Source organism: Neomonachus schauinslandi, chromosome 7 (genome assembly GCF_002201575.2).
Source record: "Neomonachus schauinslandi chromosome 7, ASM220157v2, whole genome shotgun sequence".
Lineage (NCBI taxonomy): Eukaryota > Metazoa > Chordata > Mammalia > Carnivora > Phocidae > Neomonachus > Neomonachus schauinslandi.
The window spans coordinates 123,269,938-123,288,664 of record NC_058409.1 but is presented as its reverse complement, the minus strand read 5'-3'; the positions used below and the strand labels follow the sequence as shown (position 1 = coordinate 123,288,664).

The following is an 18,727-nucleotide window of genomic DNA, read 5'->3' as shown; positions in this document are numbered from 1 at the left end:
TCTCTCTGTCTCAAATAAATAAATAAAATCTTTAAAAAAAAAAAAAAGAGTGAGGGTATTCATGGCCCGTGGTACAGTCAGCAGTTGCTGCCATGTCCAACAAGGAGGGCTGGGGAGGCCGGGGAGGCCGGGCAGGGCCGGACAGGAAGGGTGAACCTGAATGGTGAGAGGCAAAGGGCCATACCAGCAAGAAGAGCCTACAAAAGCACGAACCAGCCATGTCTGCCTCTCCAGGCCCCCAGGCTGACGGGCTCCTCTACCCTGCTCAGCCCTCTATTTAAATAAACTTAAAAAGCTGCCCCCCCAGCACTCCTGATCCTCTTTACTCTCTTCTGTTTATTTTCTCCATAGCACTTACCACCACCCACCCCTTCTATAAAGTAACTTACTCATCATGTTTATGGTTTGCCAACCACCGCTAAAATGCAGGCTTCAGAGGGCAGTGATTTTTCTCTTTTGTTTTACTGACCTATCTCTGGCAACCAGAACTGGGCCTACTGTTGTTTTTACTACTTATTAGCAGTAGTGGTGGGAGTTTTACCTCATTGTTAGGACCCTTCCTTTCTTCTGAGGCACAATTCAAATCCAATAAATAGTTTCTGCTTGAGATAAAGAATTGTTAAGAAGACTTGAGTACTATGCACTAATCTATGTACTTTGCATGCATTTACTCCCAGAAGTCTGGAAGGCTTTCCTCTTCTGTCTCATTCCCACCCCCAAGGCTTCGGTCACTTTGTTCTTCACCTTCTTTTCATGAGTTCTTTACCTTGGTTTTCTACTGTTAATTTTGAAGTAATCCTTTATTTTCCTATTCCACTACATTAGGTACATTTAGATTGTTACTTTCACATTTGGCACCCCTTGTCAACAAGCCTTTCTACCTGCTACACATGATAAGGAAAATCTGTGTCCTAAGATGGCTGACTGAGCCAGTGAGAGAGTCCCAGTCCTTGCCCCAGGACTCTTCCGGGTTCTTATCCCTGCTCTGCTTCCCGCACACACCAATCCAGGTTCTTCTCCCTGCCCCACTTCGTGCATGTGCCAAAAGTGCCAAGTATATGGAAGTAGAAGTGTATAAATTGCCCCCTTTGTTTGTGCTTGGGACTCAGACCTTTGGAGAACACTCTCCTCTGAGCCCGCTGGCGTTAAATAAACCTCCTACCCTCCAAGATCTCCGAGTGCTGCTTGGTTCTTCTGTCAGGCAATCCAGTCCAGGTTCTGTAACATTTGGTTCCCTGACCAAGAAACCCAACCACGCTGGCCCATTGTTGCCACCGGTTTGGGGCAACGGCGGGGCGGTGATGGAACGAGGGATCGTAATGGAGAAGGTGCTCCCTGCCTAATTTTTGGCAGTCTCCCACCCTGGTCGCCTCGGGCCGGCCCCGCTCCGCTGTTCCCGCCAGACTCGAGGAGATTTGGCAGGTGAGGACCTGGTCCTGATGTCGGATTCTGGTAAGGCCTGGGGCCCCAGGACCCAGACAGGCCCACCCCCACTGGGGTGGAAGGGGAGTCTGATCACCTCCCAGAGACCTCTTAGAGGTCTCACAGGTAGGGATTCCCAGGGAGGGAATGTAATAACTTCTAGAGTGTGAATGTGTGAGTGAATGTGCAGTCTGACCTGGCTTGCTCAAGCAGACTGATTCTGTGACTCCACGGGTGGGCACCCTTAAGGTCCCCAGAAGCCTATGGAGTCTGAGTGGGCCCATCTGCGATTCCGTGGTGAATAGCACACAGTCTGTGGTGGCATCAGGATAGTTTCTGATCATAAATCATAACACTGAGACCGCTACGGCTAAGCCTCATCTAAGCTCCTTTGAGACATGGCCAAACAGGCATCTGATTGGTCTCCTCACCTCAGGAGGCTCCCCCCGCCTTTGTCTGTCTCTGCACCACTGCACATGGGGACATCACCATGGGGTCAGGGCAGAGTAAACCTACGGTTCTAGAGACCAAGATCAAAAACTTCAAGTAGGGGTTTTCGGGAGACTATGGAGTCAGGATGAACCCTGGCAAGTTGAGAACCCTATGGAGCACGCACCAGCGGGAGTCATCAACCCTGCTGCCTGGGCTAGTACGGATGCACCCAAAGAGCACCCAGCATGGGACTTCACCACAATCGAGGGACAGGCCCACATCTGCCGGTACCAGGAGGCCCTCCTCCAGGGAATCCGGGTAGGAGCTAAGAAACCAGGAATATGACTAAGGTATCCTCGGTCACTCAACAACCAGGGGAGTCCCTCGGGGACTACTACGAAAGACTATGTGAAGCCTACAGGATATACACTCCATGTGACCCCAAGAGGCAGGAAAGCCAACAGATGATAAACACCTCCTTCGTGGCTCAGGCCGCCCCAGACATCAGAAAAAACTTCAGAAACTAGAGGGTTTTGCCGGGATGAACATCACCCAACTAATAGAGTTTGCCAATAAGGTCTACATGAATAGGGAGGTCGCAGCCTAATGGGAAGCCAACAAAAAAGATGAAAAAGAAAGTCAGCCTCCTCACTGCCGCCCTGAAAGAAAAGGACAACACAAAGACGGGGAGACCCCAACCACCAAAAGGGGAGAAGCCCAGAACCCCCTTGGCAAGGGATCAATGTGCCTACTGTAAAGAGAAAGGGCATTGGAGAAATGAATGTCCCAACCAGGGAAAGGCTCAAAAGCCCAGCTGCTACAATTCCCTGTGTGGGAATTGACACAGATTGACGGGGACTGGGCTTTTTCCTCCTTGGCCCCCATGATTCCATGGTCAGAATGAAGGTGGGGGGCCAACCAGTGACTTTTATGGTTGATATTGGGGCCAAGCACTCTGTTGTCACCTCCCCAGTGGCCCCTTTCAGCAAAAGGACTGCGACCATTCTTAGGGCCACCGGGACACAGGCGATACAACAGCCCTTTTGCCAGGCTCGCCAGTGTGAACTTGGGGGCCACAAGGTCCGACATGAATTCCCTTATCTGCCTGATCACCCCATCCCTCTCCTGGGCTGAGACATGCTCTCCAAGCTTAGGGCTCAGATAACCTTTGAGTCCACTGGACACACTAGCCGCCTACTGAACCCAAGGCAAGAAGAGATGGGGTCTCCAATACTAGCAATTACCATGCCAAGGGAAGAAGAATGGAGGCTATTCTGTGCCCAGGTCCAACTGAGCAGCCCATTGGAGTTTAGACTTGCCTTCCCTTCAGTATGGGCTAAAAACAACCCACCTGGACTAGCCCGGAATCGGGCCCCTATCATTGTTGAACTGATCCCAGGAGCCCAACCTCAAAGGCAAAGGCAATACCCCCTTCCACAGAAGCTAAGATCAGCATCCAAAAATATCTGACCAAACTCAAAGAAGCAGGTATTCTAGTCGAGTGCCAATCAGCCTGGAATACCCCACTCCTGCCAGTCAAGAAGCCAGGAGGGGTATACCGACCAGTTCAAAACCTACGGGCCATCAACAAGGTGACCATCTCTTTGCACCCAGTGGTCCCGAATCCATACACCATCCTCAGCCAAATCCCAGGGTCAGTCAGATGGTTCACTTGCCTAGATTTGACGGATGCCTTCTTCTGCCTCCGTTTAGCTCCCCAGAGCCAGCCACTATTTGCCTTTGAATGGTCTGAACCTGATATAGGGTGCTAGATGCAACTGACTTAGACGCGCCTCCTGCAGGGGTTTAAAAACTCACCAACCCTCTTTGGGGAAGTGCTGGCCGTGGACCTCGCCAGCTTCCCAAGAGAGGCCACGCTTTGCACCCTCCTCCAGTATGTGGATGACCTCCTCCTCGCCAGTGACACACAAAAAGACTGCACAAAAGGCACAAAGGCCCTCCTACAGCTCCTGTCAGACTTGGAATACTGAGCCTCATGGAAGAAGGCAAAATCTGCCTACAACAGGTCCAATACCTTGGTTTCCTCCTCACCCAAGGGAAAAGAGAACTAGGGCTGGAGAGAAAAAGGGTCATCATCTCCCTGCCACAGCCCCAGACAAAAAGGGGCCTACGAGAATTCCTGGGGGCTGCAGGATTCTGCCGCATCTGGATCCCTGAGTTCTCAGCAATAGCAAGACCTCTTTATGATCTCTTAGGGGAACCAGATCGAGAACCCCCCGCCTGGACTGAGGAAGCAGAAGCTGCTTTCACAGAGATAAAGACCACCCTGGGGCAGGCTCTAGCCCTGGGCTTACCAGATGTAGAAAAACCCTTCAATCTCTTTGTACATGAAAAGGAAAAAATAGCACTCAGGGTACTCACCCAGACTGTTGGGCCCTGGCAATGGCCAGTTGCTTACCTGTCAAAGAAGCTGGACCCCATGGCAGCGGGATGGCCGCCATGCCTCAGGGCGCTTACAGCCACAGTCCTACTCATCAGGAGGCAGACAAACTTACCCTGGGGCAAGAACTTAATGTCAAGGTCGCTCATGCAGTTGTGTCCCTCATGAACGCACAGGGACACCACTTCCTTTCCAACTCTCAGCTAGCACAATACCAAGGGCTCCTCTGTGAAAACCCACGGGTCACCCTTGAAACAGTAAGGACATTAAATCCAGCAACCTTTATCCCCATGGAAGAGGGGGTACCAGACCATGACTGCTCTGAGGTGACTGATGAAGTCTATGTGAGCCATCCAGATCTGCGGGATCAAGCCATAAAGAATCCAGAGCTCACGCTGTTCAGCAATGGCAGCAGTTACCTACAGGAGGGTGCCCAGAAAGCGGGTTATGCAGTAACCACAACCACTGAAGTCCTAGAAGCTAAGGCATTACCAGCTGGATGGTCAGCTCAACGGGCTGAATTATATGCCTTAGAGCCCTCACCCTCGGTGAAGGCAAGCAAGTCAATATCTATACTGACTCTCAGTACGCCTTTGCTACTCTACATATACATGGAGCCATCTACAAGGAAAGGGGCCTCCTAACCGAAGCAGGAAATGCTATCAAGAACAAGGAGGAGATACTGAGACTCCTCGAAGCTGTCTGGCTTCCAAAGGAAGTAGCAATCCTGCACTGTAAGGGACACCAGAAAGGAGATGACCCCATAGCACGGGGAAGTCATCTGGCAGATGAGGCAGCCAAGGCCACAGCCAGTGAGGACATAGACAGAGCCCCTTCCCTCACCATGGCCCTAACACCCCTGGAAGAAGTCCCTCCGCCCAATTACACTAAAAAGGGAAAGGAATGGCCATGGCTGAGGGGGCCACCCTGATTGAAAATGGATGGTGGATGATGCCAGACAGGTGCATCTTTGTTCCAACAGCAACTTGAGGGCATCTAGTCAAGGAGCACCACCGACTCACTCATCTGGGAAAAACTGCATTAGAGCCTTCTCAAGAAGCACTACTACATCAGTGAGCTGCCAGCACTGTGCCGAGCAACGAGTGAACGGTGCATAACATGTGCTAAAAATAATGTTCGGTCTGCACCACGGCCCCCACCAGGTGTCCAGAGGATGGGAGCAACCCCCTTTGAAGATCTAGAGGTAGACTTCACAGATGTGCAGCTGAGCAGGGGGTTCAGATATCTCCTAGTAATAGTATGCACATACTCTGGGTGGGTCAAAGCCTTTCTGACCAGGACGGAGCAAAGCCGGGAAGTAGCTAAAGTCCTCTTATGGGAGATCGTTCGGCCTGCCATTAACAATCCATAGTGACAATGGACCTGCATTTGTGGCAGACATTGTACAGGTCTTGACCAAATCTCTCAACATCATCTGGAGACTCTACACTGCTTACCGGCCCCAAAGTTCAGGGAAGGTAGAGCGAATGAATCGCACCCTCAAGAGAACCTTAGCAAAGTTTTGTCAGGAGACTAACCTCCCATGGCCGGATCTGCTACCCCTAGTTCTCCTGCAGGCTCTCTGCAAGCCCCAGACATCAGGTTTCTCCCCATTCAAATTAATATATGGATGGCCTCCCCCGTGCTTGGGAAGCCTTCCAGGAAATTTACATCAGGTTGGAGATAAAGGGATAAAGGAGCAGCTTCAGGCCCTGGGGGCCACCCTAAATAAATCACAAAAGTACACCATTGAGAGGACCCCAATCTCCTTAGGGTCTCAGGTATACTCCTTCCAGACAGGGGTCTCAGTTTGTGTCAAAGATTGGAAGAAAGACCCCCTCAAACCACAGTGGACAGGGCCCCACACTGTTGTTCTAACCACCCCTACTGCCCTCAAGGTCTCAGGTGTCACCCCATGGGTCCACCACTCAAGAGTGAAGAAAGCTCATCATTCGGATGAGGAGCCGCGCCAGTGGAGAGTCCAGTCAGACTTCACGAACCCACTCCAGCTTCACCTTTGACGAGACCCCACCGTGGTCCCTGGCTCTCATTGGCGTGATTTCCCTCATCTTGGGAGTCAGACTGTATACTGCTGCCCCTCCTGACTGGACTTTCCCCCAGAGGCTTCTACCTAAGGTCATAAATCCCACTTTTACTGGCCCTCTGCTGTCTACTCCTGAGCGCATTTCACCATGATTTTCCTGGCCCCAGTCTGTCCTGGTCTTCTGCTACCTGGTGTGCTATTAAGTTTATGATTAAGTCCGTGTTTGCCCCAAGCCTTGCAGTCAACCCTCAGAGTCAAACAGAATGATGCCCTCTAAACTAGGTGTTTAATGGGACATCAAAGGGGGGAATGATAAGGAAAATCTATGTCCTAAGATGGCCGACCGAGCCAGTGAGAGAGTCCCAGTCCCTGCCCCGGGGCTCTTCTGGGTTCTTCTCCCTGCCCTGCTTCGCGCACGTGCCAAAAGTGCCAAGTACGTGGAAGTAGAAGTGTATAAATTGCCCCCTTTGTTTGTGCTCGGGGCTCAGACCTTTGGAGACCACTCTCCTCTGAGCCCACTGGCGTTAAATAAGCCTCCTGTCCTCCAATATCTCCGAGTGCTGCTTGGTTCTTCCGTTGGGCGATCCAGTCCAGGTTCCGTAACACACACACGCACACACATCATCATCATCATCATCATTATCCACAAAGTAAACAATGTTTCTAACCAGGCAGAGAAGGCTTCAAATCCTAGCTTTAAGGACTGGATGATTTAAGGGAGAGCCTTAAAACATGAATTTAAACTTAAATCAGTATGGGCAATTTTATATTAATTTAGGCTTATCTTGGTTCAAGTAAAATAGCGGGTGTCTAGAGTCTCTAATAAAGGTCCATTCTTCTTATCTTTTCGAAGTTAAAAAGAAGTTAGAAGAAAAGGAAGCTGAGAAAAAAGAAGAAGTCCCCCTGGCTGAGCCTCCGTCTCCTCCTCCCCCTCCCCTTCCTTCTCTTGAGCCAGAAAAGGAGAAGGAAACCCATTCAAAAACTCCTCCAGCAAAAGGGAAACCACCATCAGGTGATTGACAGAATAATTTATAATCCTGTTTTCCAGTTTCTTATCTTCACTTAGAAAAGAATTATAAATTGCAGTACCAATGCCCTTATTTAGATTCAGACTTGGAGCAACTTCAATGGTATGGTTAGGTGCTCAGACAGAAGTGGGAAAGTCCTCAGTAGCTAAGAGCGTGGAGGGAAAGTGGAGTCCTCCTACCCAGTTCTTCTGGTTAGAATAAGGCCACAGGTGAGAATAGGAAGGGCACAGAGAATAACCAGAAGGAACTTAGAGCAGATCAAAAGGACGGACGTCTGTTTGCCGAACTGTAGACTGATGTTTTTTTGTAGAGTGAGAACATCTTAGAAAATGAGAGTTAGTATAGCCAGTTGTTCATAAGAATAAGGGAACAAATCAACAGCATTCATCAGGGTCTAGAATTCATATGTAACTTCATCATCTGTGGGAGTATATGTGATAATAAAAGGATAGAAATGAGCACCTGGCTTCTCAGGAAATGTATATGTTTGTAATTTATAATATATATGGATAAAGAGTTTGTGTAGGGAGTATTTTTTTAGCTTAAGTTCTTTCTACATCTTTAACCACGAAGGGCCATTAACTTAAGTGGTAGACAAATATAATGACCCAAGTGAAGTGCTCAATCGTTGCAGTGCACAATATTGGTAGAATGTTAGTATCAGTTTGGTGCTGTGTATAGGAAACAAATGTGGCTCTCGGGTCTAGTTTTAGCTTTGTAAGTAGCTGGCTGTGCATTACAGAAGTCGACCCAGGAATCTTTGATCTTGTGTCATCATTGTATTTTTAAACTCCAGAATCTTTGTGCTTCGTGGACATTTGAGAAGGATGTGAATTTTTTAATTGAATTTATTTATATTAAACAAATAAATTTAAAGACTTAAGTAACATATATTATGTTCTATTAAAGACCATTGTATTCCAATAAAATGGGGTTTGACTAAAGGCAAAACATGCAAATTCTAAAGAAATGTTTTTTTTTATCATATGAACAATAAAGCACAAAGCCATAAATTAAATATATATGCCCTTTTCCCACTACCTCATTAGGAATTTGAAAAAAATTCAGAGGTCTGGAGGAAAAATAGAAATCTGTTTAGAACTGGGGAGAACAGTTTTCACAGTGGCTCGAGTAGCCTAGACTTATCCAATATAGTCCTTTAACCTCTGACCATGGCTGTCCTACCACGACCTCCCCCTTGGTCCGCTCGAAATCTGGGTGATCTGTGTACCTGAGCCATTCCCCGAAACCAATCTCTGGTGTTTCTGGTTATAACACAGTTCAGTCTTTAAGTTTCTGAAGTTTGCTTGCGATTTTAAAATTGTATTCTTGAATACTGTGCATGGGAGGAATAATAAAGCTATTGTTGCTTAAAAGAGTGCTTGCATCTGTCTCTTTTTTTCACCAAGGACAGGCTTACTGCCTAATCTTTAAAAACTTATCCAAGTGTTAGTCTCCAGAGGCCTAATTACTGCCTTCCAACAACAATGCCTTAATGGAAAGAGATCTCTGTGCTCGTGGGCATCGAGGGGGCAGTAGAGCGAGGCAGTGAAACGGGTGGCTGCCCTTACAGCTCAGGGAAGCTTAGTGAAGCAATTTTAGAGGGGAAAGTTCCTGGCAGGTTTGTTTATTTTTATATAAATAATTAACAATTTTTTTCAAATGAAACGTTTTTAGAAATGAAAACCTGAGGCTTCTGAACATGTCCATCTCAAACACCCAACTACAGTCTTTAGAAGTTGAGATGAAAAGAGAAATTACTGGGGCACCTGGGTAGCTCAGTCGGTTAAGCGTCTGCCTTCGGCTCAGGTCATGATCCCAGGGTCCTGGGATCGAGCCCCATGTCGGGCTCCCTGCTCCGTGGGAAGCCTGCTTCTCCCTTTCCCACTCCCCCGGCTTGTGTTCCCTCTCTCGCTGTGTCTCTCTCTCTCAAATAAATAAATAAAATCTTAAAAAAAAAGAAAAGAAAAGAGGAATTATTTACCAAAAATTAGAAAAAAAAAAATCAGGGTAGAAACGGTAAAGAAGGAGGCATAGGGCACTGAGTACAAACAGTCATTTTGTCCCCATATGGTTCTGCATTGTATATAGTTCTACATTTTATATCTGCTTCAAATGTACTTGGGATTAAATCTGAAGGAGTTCACAGTTAACATTCTATTAAAGGGTCTATTATCAAATCCACTACCAAACTTCAGAATTCAATTTAAAACTTGAGCTGTCAGTGTGACAGAATATAATAGTACTATATCCATGCTGCTATTTAAAAATATTTTTTGAGATTTCAGAATCTATTTTAGAACTGATTTTAAAAAAAACAGGTAGAGTAGATGTTGCCCCAGCCGAAATTAGACTTGCCCACAATGCTTTATAAATTCAGTGTCCTTTATAAATTCAGATATCTCTATCTGTAACTTCTATTCTCTGTTGCCTTGTTTAGAGCTAGTTTAGAGCTAAATAGTTGGTTACCCAAAGTATTGTTATTAAAGGAAGTAGGAGCTTATCTAAACTTTATTGTTACTATTATTAAGCTTATTTCTAAAAAAAGCAACTAGTTCAAATGTTTGGTTTTTATTTATTTGTTTGTTTGTTTACTTATTTTTGAGTCTGGCAGTCGGCTATTTGGATACTTAAAAGTCTTTTTATAGAGGCTGACCAAGTTTAAGGTTAATCCTTTTCTATGTCTTCTTTCTATGAAGTCTTGGTTGTTGGATCTGAGAAGTTTAAATATGGCATGTGCTATACATTTACACATTCTTATAATTATCACTTCTAAATATAAATAGTAGGTCAGACAGGGTCTCTCCATCATAGGCATTTAAATTGTCCCATATGTCCATCCTTCCAATGAAGAATAAACTGTAGCCCAGGGCAAAGAGTAGATAATGATTGAACTTGTTTGGTGAATAATGTGGAATATAGGGATTTTTTTCAAGGAACTAATTTATTATTTGGGATGCCTTATTGACCTTTAGATGATCAGTTTCCCGTTTTCCCCCTTCCAGCATAGTTTTGAACTAGAGTTCAAGGAATCCAAGATAACCATATCCAAACCATCCTTTACATTGCAAGTTATAGTCAATGCAAAACGGAAATGTAGAAATTACAAGGCGTGAGGTCAGGAAAAGCTCAAGGATGCATCATTTCAAAACAATGTGGTTATTCAGCTCTTCCTCAAGGTGTTTTGGCATCATCTTATTACAGATTTAGTTGTCTTATTGTATAAGGATCATTTAGTTGAAATAAATAAAAATAGAGCCATATGCTTCAAATGAACTTGTAACTAACTTTTAAAACTCTGCAGGTTATGTTGCATTGAAGAGTTTACAATCAAGTCCACTACCAAATATTGATACTAAACTTCTCAGTGTGACAAATCAAATAGCACTATCAGGGCTATCATTCAAGAAGTTTTAATCCAGTCTGTCTTCAGGTTAATTTTAGCTCAAGTGAAGACGTCACAAATATAACTGTTTATCTGTGAGAAATAGCATTGGATTGTGTATGAGTAATATAGCCCAGAATATTAAAGAAAATCATCAATAATGTTTATGTCTTGAATTTTGTTTAGAGTCCTTGCATGGTAAGCAAGAATCTCTTCAGGAAGGAAAAGGGAAGAAAGGTGACACTTCACTCAAAAGAAAAGGTACCGCAGATAAAGATAGATATGGTTCAATGTAATTCTGCATTTCCTAACTGCCTCAGGGAAGAGAGCCAGATTTGTTAGTTGTATACACTGAATACTTCTCTTAGGCCTTGTAAACCATAAGCCCTTGCCAAAGAATATAACCTCAGTCGTTCTGTAGCCTGGATTTTAGCAAAGGTTCTGCTGAGAAAAGTGATGTTCGTGGGGAATAATTTAGAGATATCTAGTATACAGAATATCCATTCATCGTAGAAATTATAGGTGTTATCCTTGGGCTAAGCTATGCCATCAGAAAGCTATGCACTGAACCATATTTTCTTGAGCTCTCATCAAATTGCCTTCACTGATACGCACTTCGGTATAAAGTCCTCAACTCCCTTCACAGTATAACATAGCAGTGGAGGTGAAACTTTCATTACACCAATAATAACCTCATATTTTATTTTCTGAGGGGATAGTATGCCCACTACATCATTTAATGGCCCGTATATGAAATCCTAGGTGAGAGATTTCATTCAGAATCAAGGGACAGGAAACTCTTTCTTCCTCTGAGTGGTTAGATAATTAGCACATCTAAATGATGATACTTCCTTTTCTATTTTGGCTGACCAGAAGTTCAGAACCAAACTAGTGCCCGTATCCATGCAAGGGTACCTAGATCTCAATATCTGCTTTCTAATACCTCTCCCAGTTTTGACCTTCCACTTTAAGTTGTACTTGTCCTCACCCTAATTTCATGTAATTTTTTTCTATTTTATTTTAACTGTTTCTGTGAAATAAAGGGGGTAAAATTTTTAAGTAATTGATAGTTGACAGAAGAAAATCCTAGACTTGTAACAGCATCTTAGTTAGATTTATGTTGAAGCTGCTATAACAACCAATTAAAGATTGAAATGCTGTTATAAATACATACAGTTGGCTTTTTCAGGGTATATTCACATGGGGTTGTCATGAGTGTGTACCTTTTCTTAACTTTTCATTACAAATTGCCAAATGCAGTTGCAAGCCAAGAGTGTGCAAGTTCACATAATGATGGGCTGAAAGGATCTTGATTTTGCCATTTAAAAATACATAACCATGATCCCAAAGAGAATTTCATCCTTCTCTAATTATGTAACATGATATATAACTAGAGCCACCTGATGAGTTAACACTGAGATATAAATTTTAGCCAAAATGTTAAGGGCTATAATTTATGCTCAGCTCTACTGATTTACTAATAGGAGAATAGTAGAATTTTGAATTTTAGAGAATTTTAGAGAATAGGAGAATTTTGCATTTACAGTATTTATTCCTTGCTTTCTCATTGTGATCAATAAAAGCAAATGAAGGATCATCATAGAATCTTCAAAAATACAAATTAAAAAAAACAAATTAAATATACTATGCATATTAGTTACCAAATCAAGTTAAATATAATAATGCACATGCTTTAAGAGCATCCTTATTTAAAAGTATACACACCCCAAACAAATCATAAGCAAATACAAGTTCAACCAGTAAAATATATACATTGGAGTCATGCAGTTAGCTCAATTTAAGTAACTAAGAACTTTCAAACATTTTTTGCTTTTATTTTACTGGATTTCTGTTGTGTTAAATAATATTTGAAATAGGTGAATTTGCAATCATGATTTAGAAGTCTTTCTGTTACATAGAAATGCTGTTTTTCGGCATGTATCAGGTTTCCTCATTAAAAGGAAGTTATGATTTTAATTCTTAGTATTTAAAATTAACATCACTGGAGGTGAACACAACTGATTGATTATCCATTTATCTCATAGGTCAGTTGATACCATTATAATGAGATCATCTCTTCTGGTTTAAGGAGCTATCTCCTTTTTTCTTTCTTCAAACTTACCTTTATTTCCTGCTGTTGACATCTTTGACTCAGTCCTATTCTTCTCTGCATAATAGATCAGTCTCTACCCTTCTTCTCCCAAATCTTGACACTGAAATGCCTTTTGCCAAGTGTATTTTGGTGTTCTTAAATCATTTCTTATTCTCTTCAACCCATTTGCCATTGTCCCATGTTATTGATTCATAAAACACAGCTTTTCAACCCCATGACCTTACCTACCACTTGTTAATTAGGGGCTGAATGAAGAAAGTTTTCCCTAATCAACTAATTGCAGAAAATACTGAATTAGGCTAAGTTAAAAAGTTTTTAATGCAGGATTTTAAAAAATATATCAATATGCATCTCTAAGGAAGTGGGAAATACAATATGTAATATCCCAAAATATTTTGGCTGCAGAATTCTCTCTTGGAAGAGTATCTATTGGGGCTAGAGTTTTATGGAACAAACATCAGGGAATGATGTTGTCTTTAGTTCCACTGGCCTGCCCACTTGTTGGCATTGGCATCGTTCCAGTGCTTGCTTTCCAACTTGACTTATAGTAATAGGTGCTACCAGGCCACTTAGCAGTAAATGAAATGTCAGTGTTATAAACATCAGTGACATTTAACTGGAAGGGCATGGAAAAAGATAAAAGGCTAATGAAATTGAAATACCTGGCTGCATCCACCAGAACAGTGGCTCTTTAAGTGTGGTCACCTGGGAACTTACTAACAACACAAATACTTGGCCCCACTCCAGACCTACCAAATCTAAAACTCCTGGAGGGGCCCAGCAATTTGTGTTTTAATAAACCCTCTAGGGAATTCTGATGATCGTTAAAGTTGGAGAACTATTAAACTGGAGCCCAAGGATTAATCCTGTACTGTAGCCATTGGAATATCAGAAACATTCAATTATTTATAACATATTTTTTATATGTCCCATCCCCCAAAATATTTCATTTGGATTGCAATTTAGGAAAAACATACATATGAACTGTTTCTATTTCAACATTGAACGGCTACACTGGGACAAAACAATCCATCTTTCAAGTGAAAGCCGGTCTCTCATTAGAAACTGAAGCTTCCATGTGGTCGGGTGAGTGGTACTGAGGAAGAAACGCCCCCCTGTTACATTTAAGATGCTGGCAGATTATGTTCAAATCCCTATGGCATAGATACATTTTTATTCATTCAAATTTTGTTTTTCCCCTTAGCATTTTCATTGTTAAAAAATAGATATAAGTTAAATGGAATCAAAGCACGATGGCCCAAAAAGACTACCTGGCTCTTAGTTTTCACTGACTGATCATGTTATTTAAGAAAAGAAGAAAGAAGAAACTCATTTCAGTCTCACATTTACAATTGCAAAGTTCTTCCTCTTAGGAATTCTTCTTAGAGAAATTCATCTTAAAGTGCCCATAGTGTTATCATTTTTATTTCACCAGATTCAGGTCAAATAACAGGAAATCACCCTATTGAAATATATATCAAATAATGAACATTGTTGGCTATTGCCTGAACAAAGATTTTCTCAAATTTTTCCTAAATGTAAAAAGAGCTGGATATAACTTTAGACCTATAGATAATGGATACTATTTTTAAATGTGTAAGTAGAGGTCACCTAAACTCTCCATAAGACATAATTGACAATTTCCCCTCTACTTATAATCTATATAATTTAACTAGCATAAAAGTGTAAGATATATTTACTTTTCTAAATAGCATTTTCATTAAATAATCCTCATTAAGGAAATATAGCTTGGGAAATAAAGTATTCCCAAATCTATAGGTGTCTATAAACTGCATCTAAAATCTCAGTAATTATTCTGAAGGTAAGTGCAATTTAAACAGAATGATTTTCTAAACCATAATAACCTTGATCCTTTAAGGAAATATTAGGCTTTCTGAGTTCCGCTACTTTGATGAATCACAGGATCTTTCAGACCATAAGACTGCCATGCCACCCAACTGGTCTAGATTCCTTTCTTCATGCTCTCAGGAGGAGTGAAGCATATGCCCTTTGTGGATTCTGAACTGAACATTAGCATTCTTTCTCTTCCTCCTCTTTCTCCTCCTCTACCTCCTCTTCCTCCCTCCTCTCTCTTTCTCTTCTCTCCCCTTCTCTCTTTCTTACGCCTTAATTCAGCCAGGCTTATGGCACAGAAGGTACCTTCATCCATACTCCCTGAGTGTAGCAAGAAATACAGTTTCCCACTCAGAAACCCTGTGTCTCATTCAGGGAATGTTGGAATATTCAGGAGCTACAATACTCACTGTGTCTCCTTCCCCACATCCTTCACTGACTCCGGCTGACTTACAGTAACCTCCTTCCTTCCTACTCCTCCCCTGAGCTTCAAAACAAAAACAAAAACAAACAAACAAACAAAACCGATCAAGAGCACTGCTCATAGTAGACTTACTCTTTCTCATTCAGGATGGAGAATTTAATTTGCTAGTATTTGCAATAGTAAATGAAATGCAATTTTCAGTGTAAACTTTGTTCATTATGGAAGCAAGGACAGAGACAAAAATAAAATACCAAGTTGCTTTTGATAGCCAACTGGACAAAAAACCTGAGTGGCTTACAAAACAAAACAAAACAAAACAAAACAAAACCCCAAACCTGTTCCTGATATTATTGGTTAATTTGGAGGCTGTAGAGAATGGGGTGTTTGATTTTTTTGATTTGCTAAGACTCCCCAAAACTGCTTAATGAGTTGCCTGAAGTCCACAGTAATCCTAGATTTATTCATCCACCAGAATCTGGTTCCATTCATCTACTTGTAGTGGAATGATTTATTATGCATATTTAAGGTTCTCCTAAAGGAAAATCACCAGGAGGGAAAGCACCAGTAAAGAAATCACCTGCCGATTCTACAGATGTGTCACCTGTTCCCATAGTGCCACCACCACCTAAGCCAGGAGCCGAAGAATGGGTCTACGTGAATGAACCAATTCCTGAGGTATGGCAGTTTAGATTGAAGCTAATAGAAGCTAGCCTTTCTCTTGTTTATAGTAAAGATTCGCACCATTATTTGCATCATCCAGGCCTTTTATAGCTGGTGATATGTATGCTCATCAGAAAGCCAAGGTGAGGGCACGCATGGTGATGAGCACTGGGTGTTATACTCAATTAATGAATCGTTGAACACTACATCAAAAATTAATGATGGACTATATGTTGGCTAACTGAACATAATAATAAAAAAAGCCGAGGTGAATTTTTGACACTATTCATTGAATCACATTGTATCCTCTCTCTACTCCTTCGAGTTTCTGAGTCATGCTTTGAACCACTATTAAGTGCTGAAAGCAGGAGAACAAATGGGTTCTGTGAGGACCAATTTTCTCCCCAAGGACAAGCAGAGATGCAGTTTCCTGGAAGAATGACTTCCTCAGAACACATATCCAGCAAATTATAGCCCTCCATCCATATTCTCATGTCTGCATTGTAATGCTTTCAAATGAAGTTTAACTTCTGACTTTTTACAAATAGAAGAAACTTTTTGAAGCTAACTAAACTAATAAAAGAACAGGTCACTGTCTGGCCTGAGAACTTTAAATAGGTATGCCAGAATAAGGTGAACTCTGGGAACGCCCTTCAGTTCTTTGTTCTCTGACAATTGCAAAGCCCAGTCTCCACATAGGCAAAGCTGGTTGCTTCAATAGATAAATCATCTTAAGAAAATCACCAAGAATGGTCTTTCCTTTCACACTTTTTTCAAAGACAAATTGCTCTATAAAAGATGCAGCCCCTTTTTTTTTTCACTGCAATCCTCAGTGAATTCTTACTCTTATGAACTCTGAGCACTGACTGCTTGGGCCAGGCATTTGAGACCAATCATGAATTTCAGTGGTTGTGCTGTTGCTATTATTATTGATCTTTCCTAGGGAAATGTCTTATATCCCCAATTAGATTATAACCCCTTTGAAAGAGGGTAAGAACATGTGGGATAATTGACTATATTCAATACAGAATCAAACACAACATAGATTCTTGATGAAGCTCTAATGATTTAATTAATTTACATTGATAAGGAAGCTAGAACAGAAAATGTTTGAAAATGACAACATTAAATGATACAATTGTAGATGAGTGTAATATCACTCAGCCAAACGAAGCTACTTATTGAAATAAATACATTAAAAAAACTTGTCATAGAATCGGGATATAGAAATGGTTGTTGGGAAGTAGATAAAACTAAAATGATATTATTTGGCAGGGTTGGGGAGTAAGAGACAAAAATATTGAAATCTAATCCTTAAATCCAAACCTTGAAGCTCATGAGAGAAATAAATACATAGAGGACAAGAAGGAAATAGAGGGCAGAAGTGAAAAAATAAACATTAACCCTGAGATTTAGCACCAGCTCCCATGTAGATCTTCTAGCAGTCAGGATTCTGGCAGAAAACAGATGATAATTTAAGGAGAGTTGAATAAAGGATCAAAAATAAGGGAACATATAAGGATTTGATTATTACCCCCAAACAAGGGGTAGCTGGGAGCCATATGGCCTGTAGGCCTGAAAGGGTGGGGAAAAGGAGCAGATGCTTGGAAGCCAAGAGGACCTCTGTGTGGAGAGGGCCATCTGGCAGGAGCGGAGGCCTTCAGCAGAGGGATGTAGCCACCCACAGTGACACAGCAGAGGGGAGTGGGGAAATACAGGACCAGACCTCATGTTCTTCTTGCTCTCCCATCTCTTGCCCAGAAGATGGAGGGTAAGGTTGTTTCCTGAAGTAGTTCACATAAGTTAGCCTTCCAGGGCACTGAGCAGCCCGAAGAATGAAGGATAGGAACTTGGTCTGTAGGAACAATGGGAAGATATGCAGCACAGACCTCTACCTCTAATAACCTAAGTGAAACCATGTGGAGAACACATTTTGCTACAACTAGAAGTAGTCTAGAGCCTAGAAACAAAGTCCTTTTCCCATCTCTAGTCCTTTTCCCACCCTAAGGTTCTCACCCTTTGGCAGGTAAGCTGGAGAGCTTACCTGTCAAAGAAGAAAGACAGATGCCCAGTTAAATTTGAATTTTAGATTATCAATGAATTTAAATGGGCCTCCTATACTTTATCTGGTAACCCCAGTTCCAGGCCATCCAAGGACCCCATATCTACCTCCCTCAGTAGGCATGTGGACAGAGAAAGAGAGGAAGGGGGAAAGGAGAAGAAGAAGGGGAGAAGGGAAGGTAGATTGAGAGAGAGAGAGAGGTTGAAGAGATTGAGAGAGATTGCTTTCAGATCTGGCTCTTCCAGGTGGAAGCAGCAGCCAAGTTCCAGAAGAACCTGGGTCCTACCCCCTTTGTCAGCCAGAAGGAGGGGTGCAGAGAGAACTGAGAAGGCAGAGTGAGAGATCTTTGCTTTTCAGCTTCTGAAGTTTTGGAGCATATTTGCTTTGGCTACTGATTTCCTATTATACTCAGTCTTACCCAATGAAAAGAAGACTATTTAATTGAAAAGTATAGATCTGAACATCTAGTCATATCACACAAGTTCAAGTGCCCAGACCCAGAAAAAATTATATCCTAGAGACTGGAAGAACCTATAGATTTGAAATTATCAACAACTCATAGAAATCACAGAGGATATGGGAGATTCCAGAAGACCAGATATAGGAAAATACCTAAATGTTTAATAAAATGCTGATGGGATTTAGTAACATACAGACCAATACTCCAAACATTAAACCCTAACACAATTTGAGAGAAAATATTAAAAGTCTGACTTCTGAGCATGTATAAACTACAAAAATGATCACCCAGAGCCCACATAGTTTCACTAAGTCCTGCTGAACTAGCCCATTCCTTTTCCTTGACAGCAAGGTTGACTAGATGGATCAGGGAAGTACCATAAACTTTGCATATCTTGAGTTCAAAATAGTATTTGACAACTTCTCATGAAGTTCTTATAAAC

The 18,727-nt window shown here is 42.3% G+C and overlaps 1 protein-coding gene across 1 annotated transcript in view; it reads left to right on the top strand.

The window, feature by feature from the left end:
• Window positions 1–18,727, top strand: part of SPEF2 (sperm flagellar 2) — a 156,662-nt gene that overhangs the window by 73,232 nt on the left and 64,703 nt on the right. Inside the window, 3 exon segments of the mRNA XM_021696168.2 lie at window positions 7,153–7,311; window positions 10,899–10,973; window positions 15,630–15,778. Coding sequence (XP_021551843.2) covers window positions 7,153–7,311; window positions 10,899–10,973; window positions 15,630–15,778 — 383 coding nt within the window.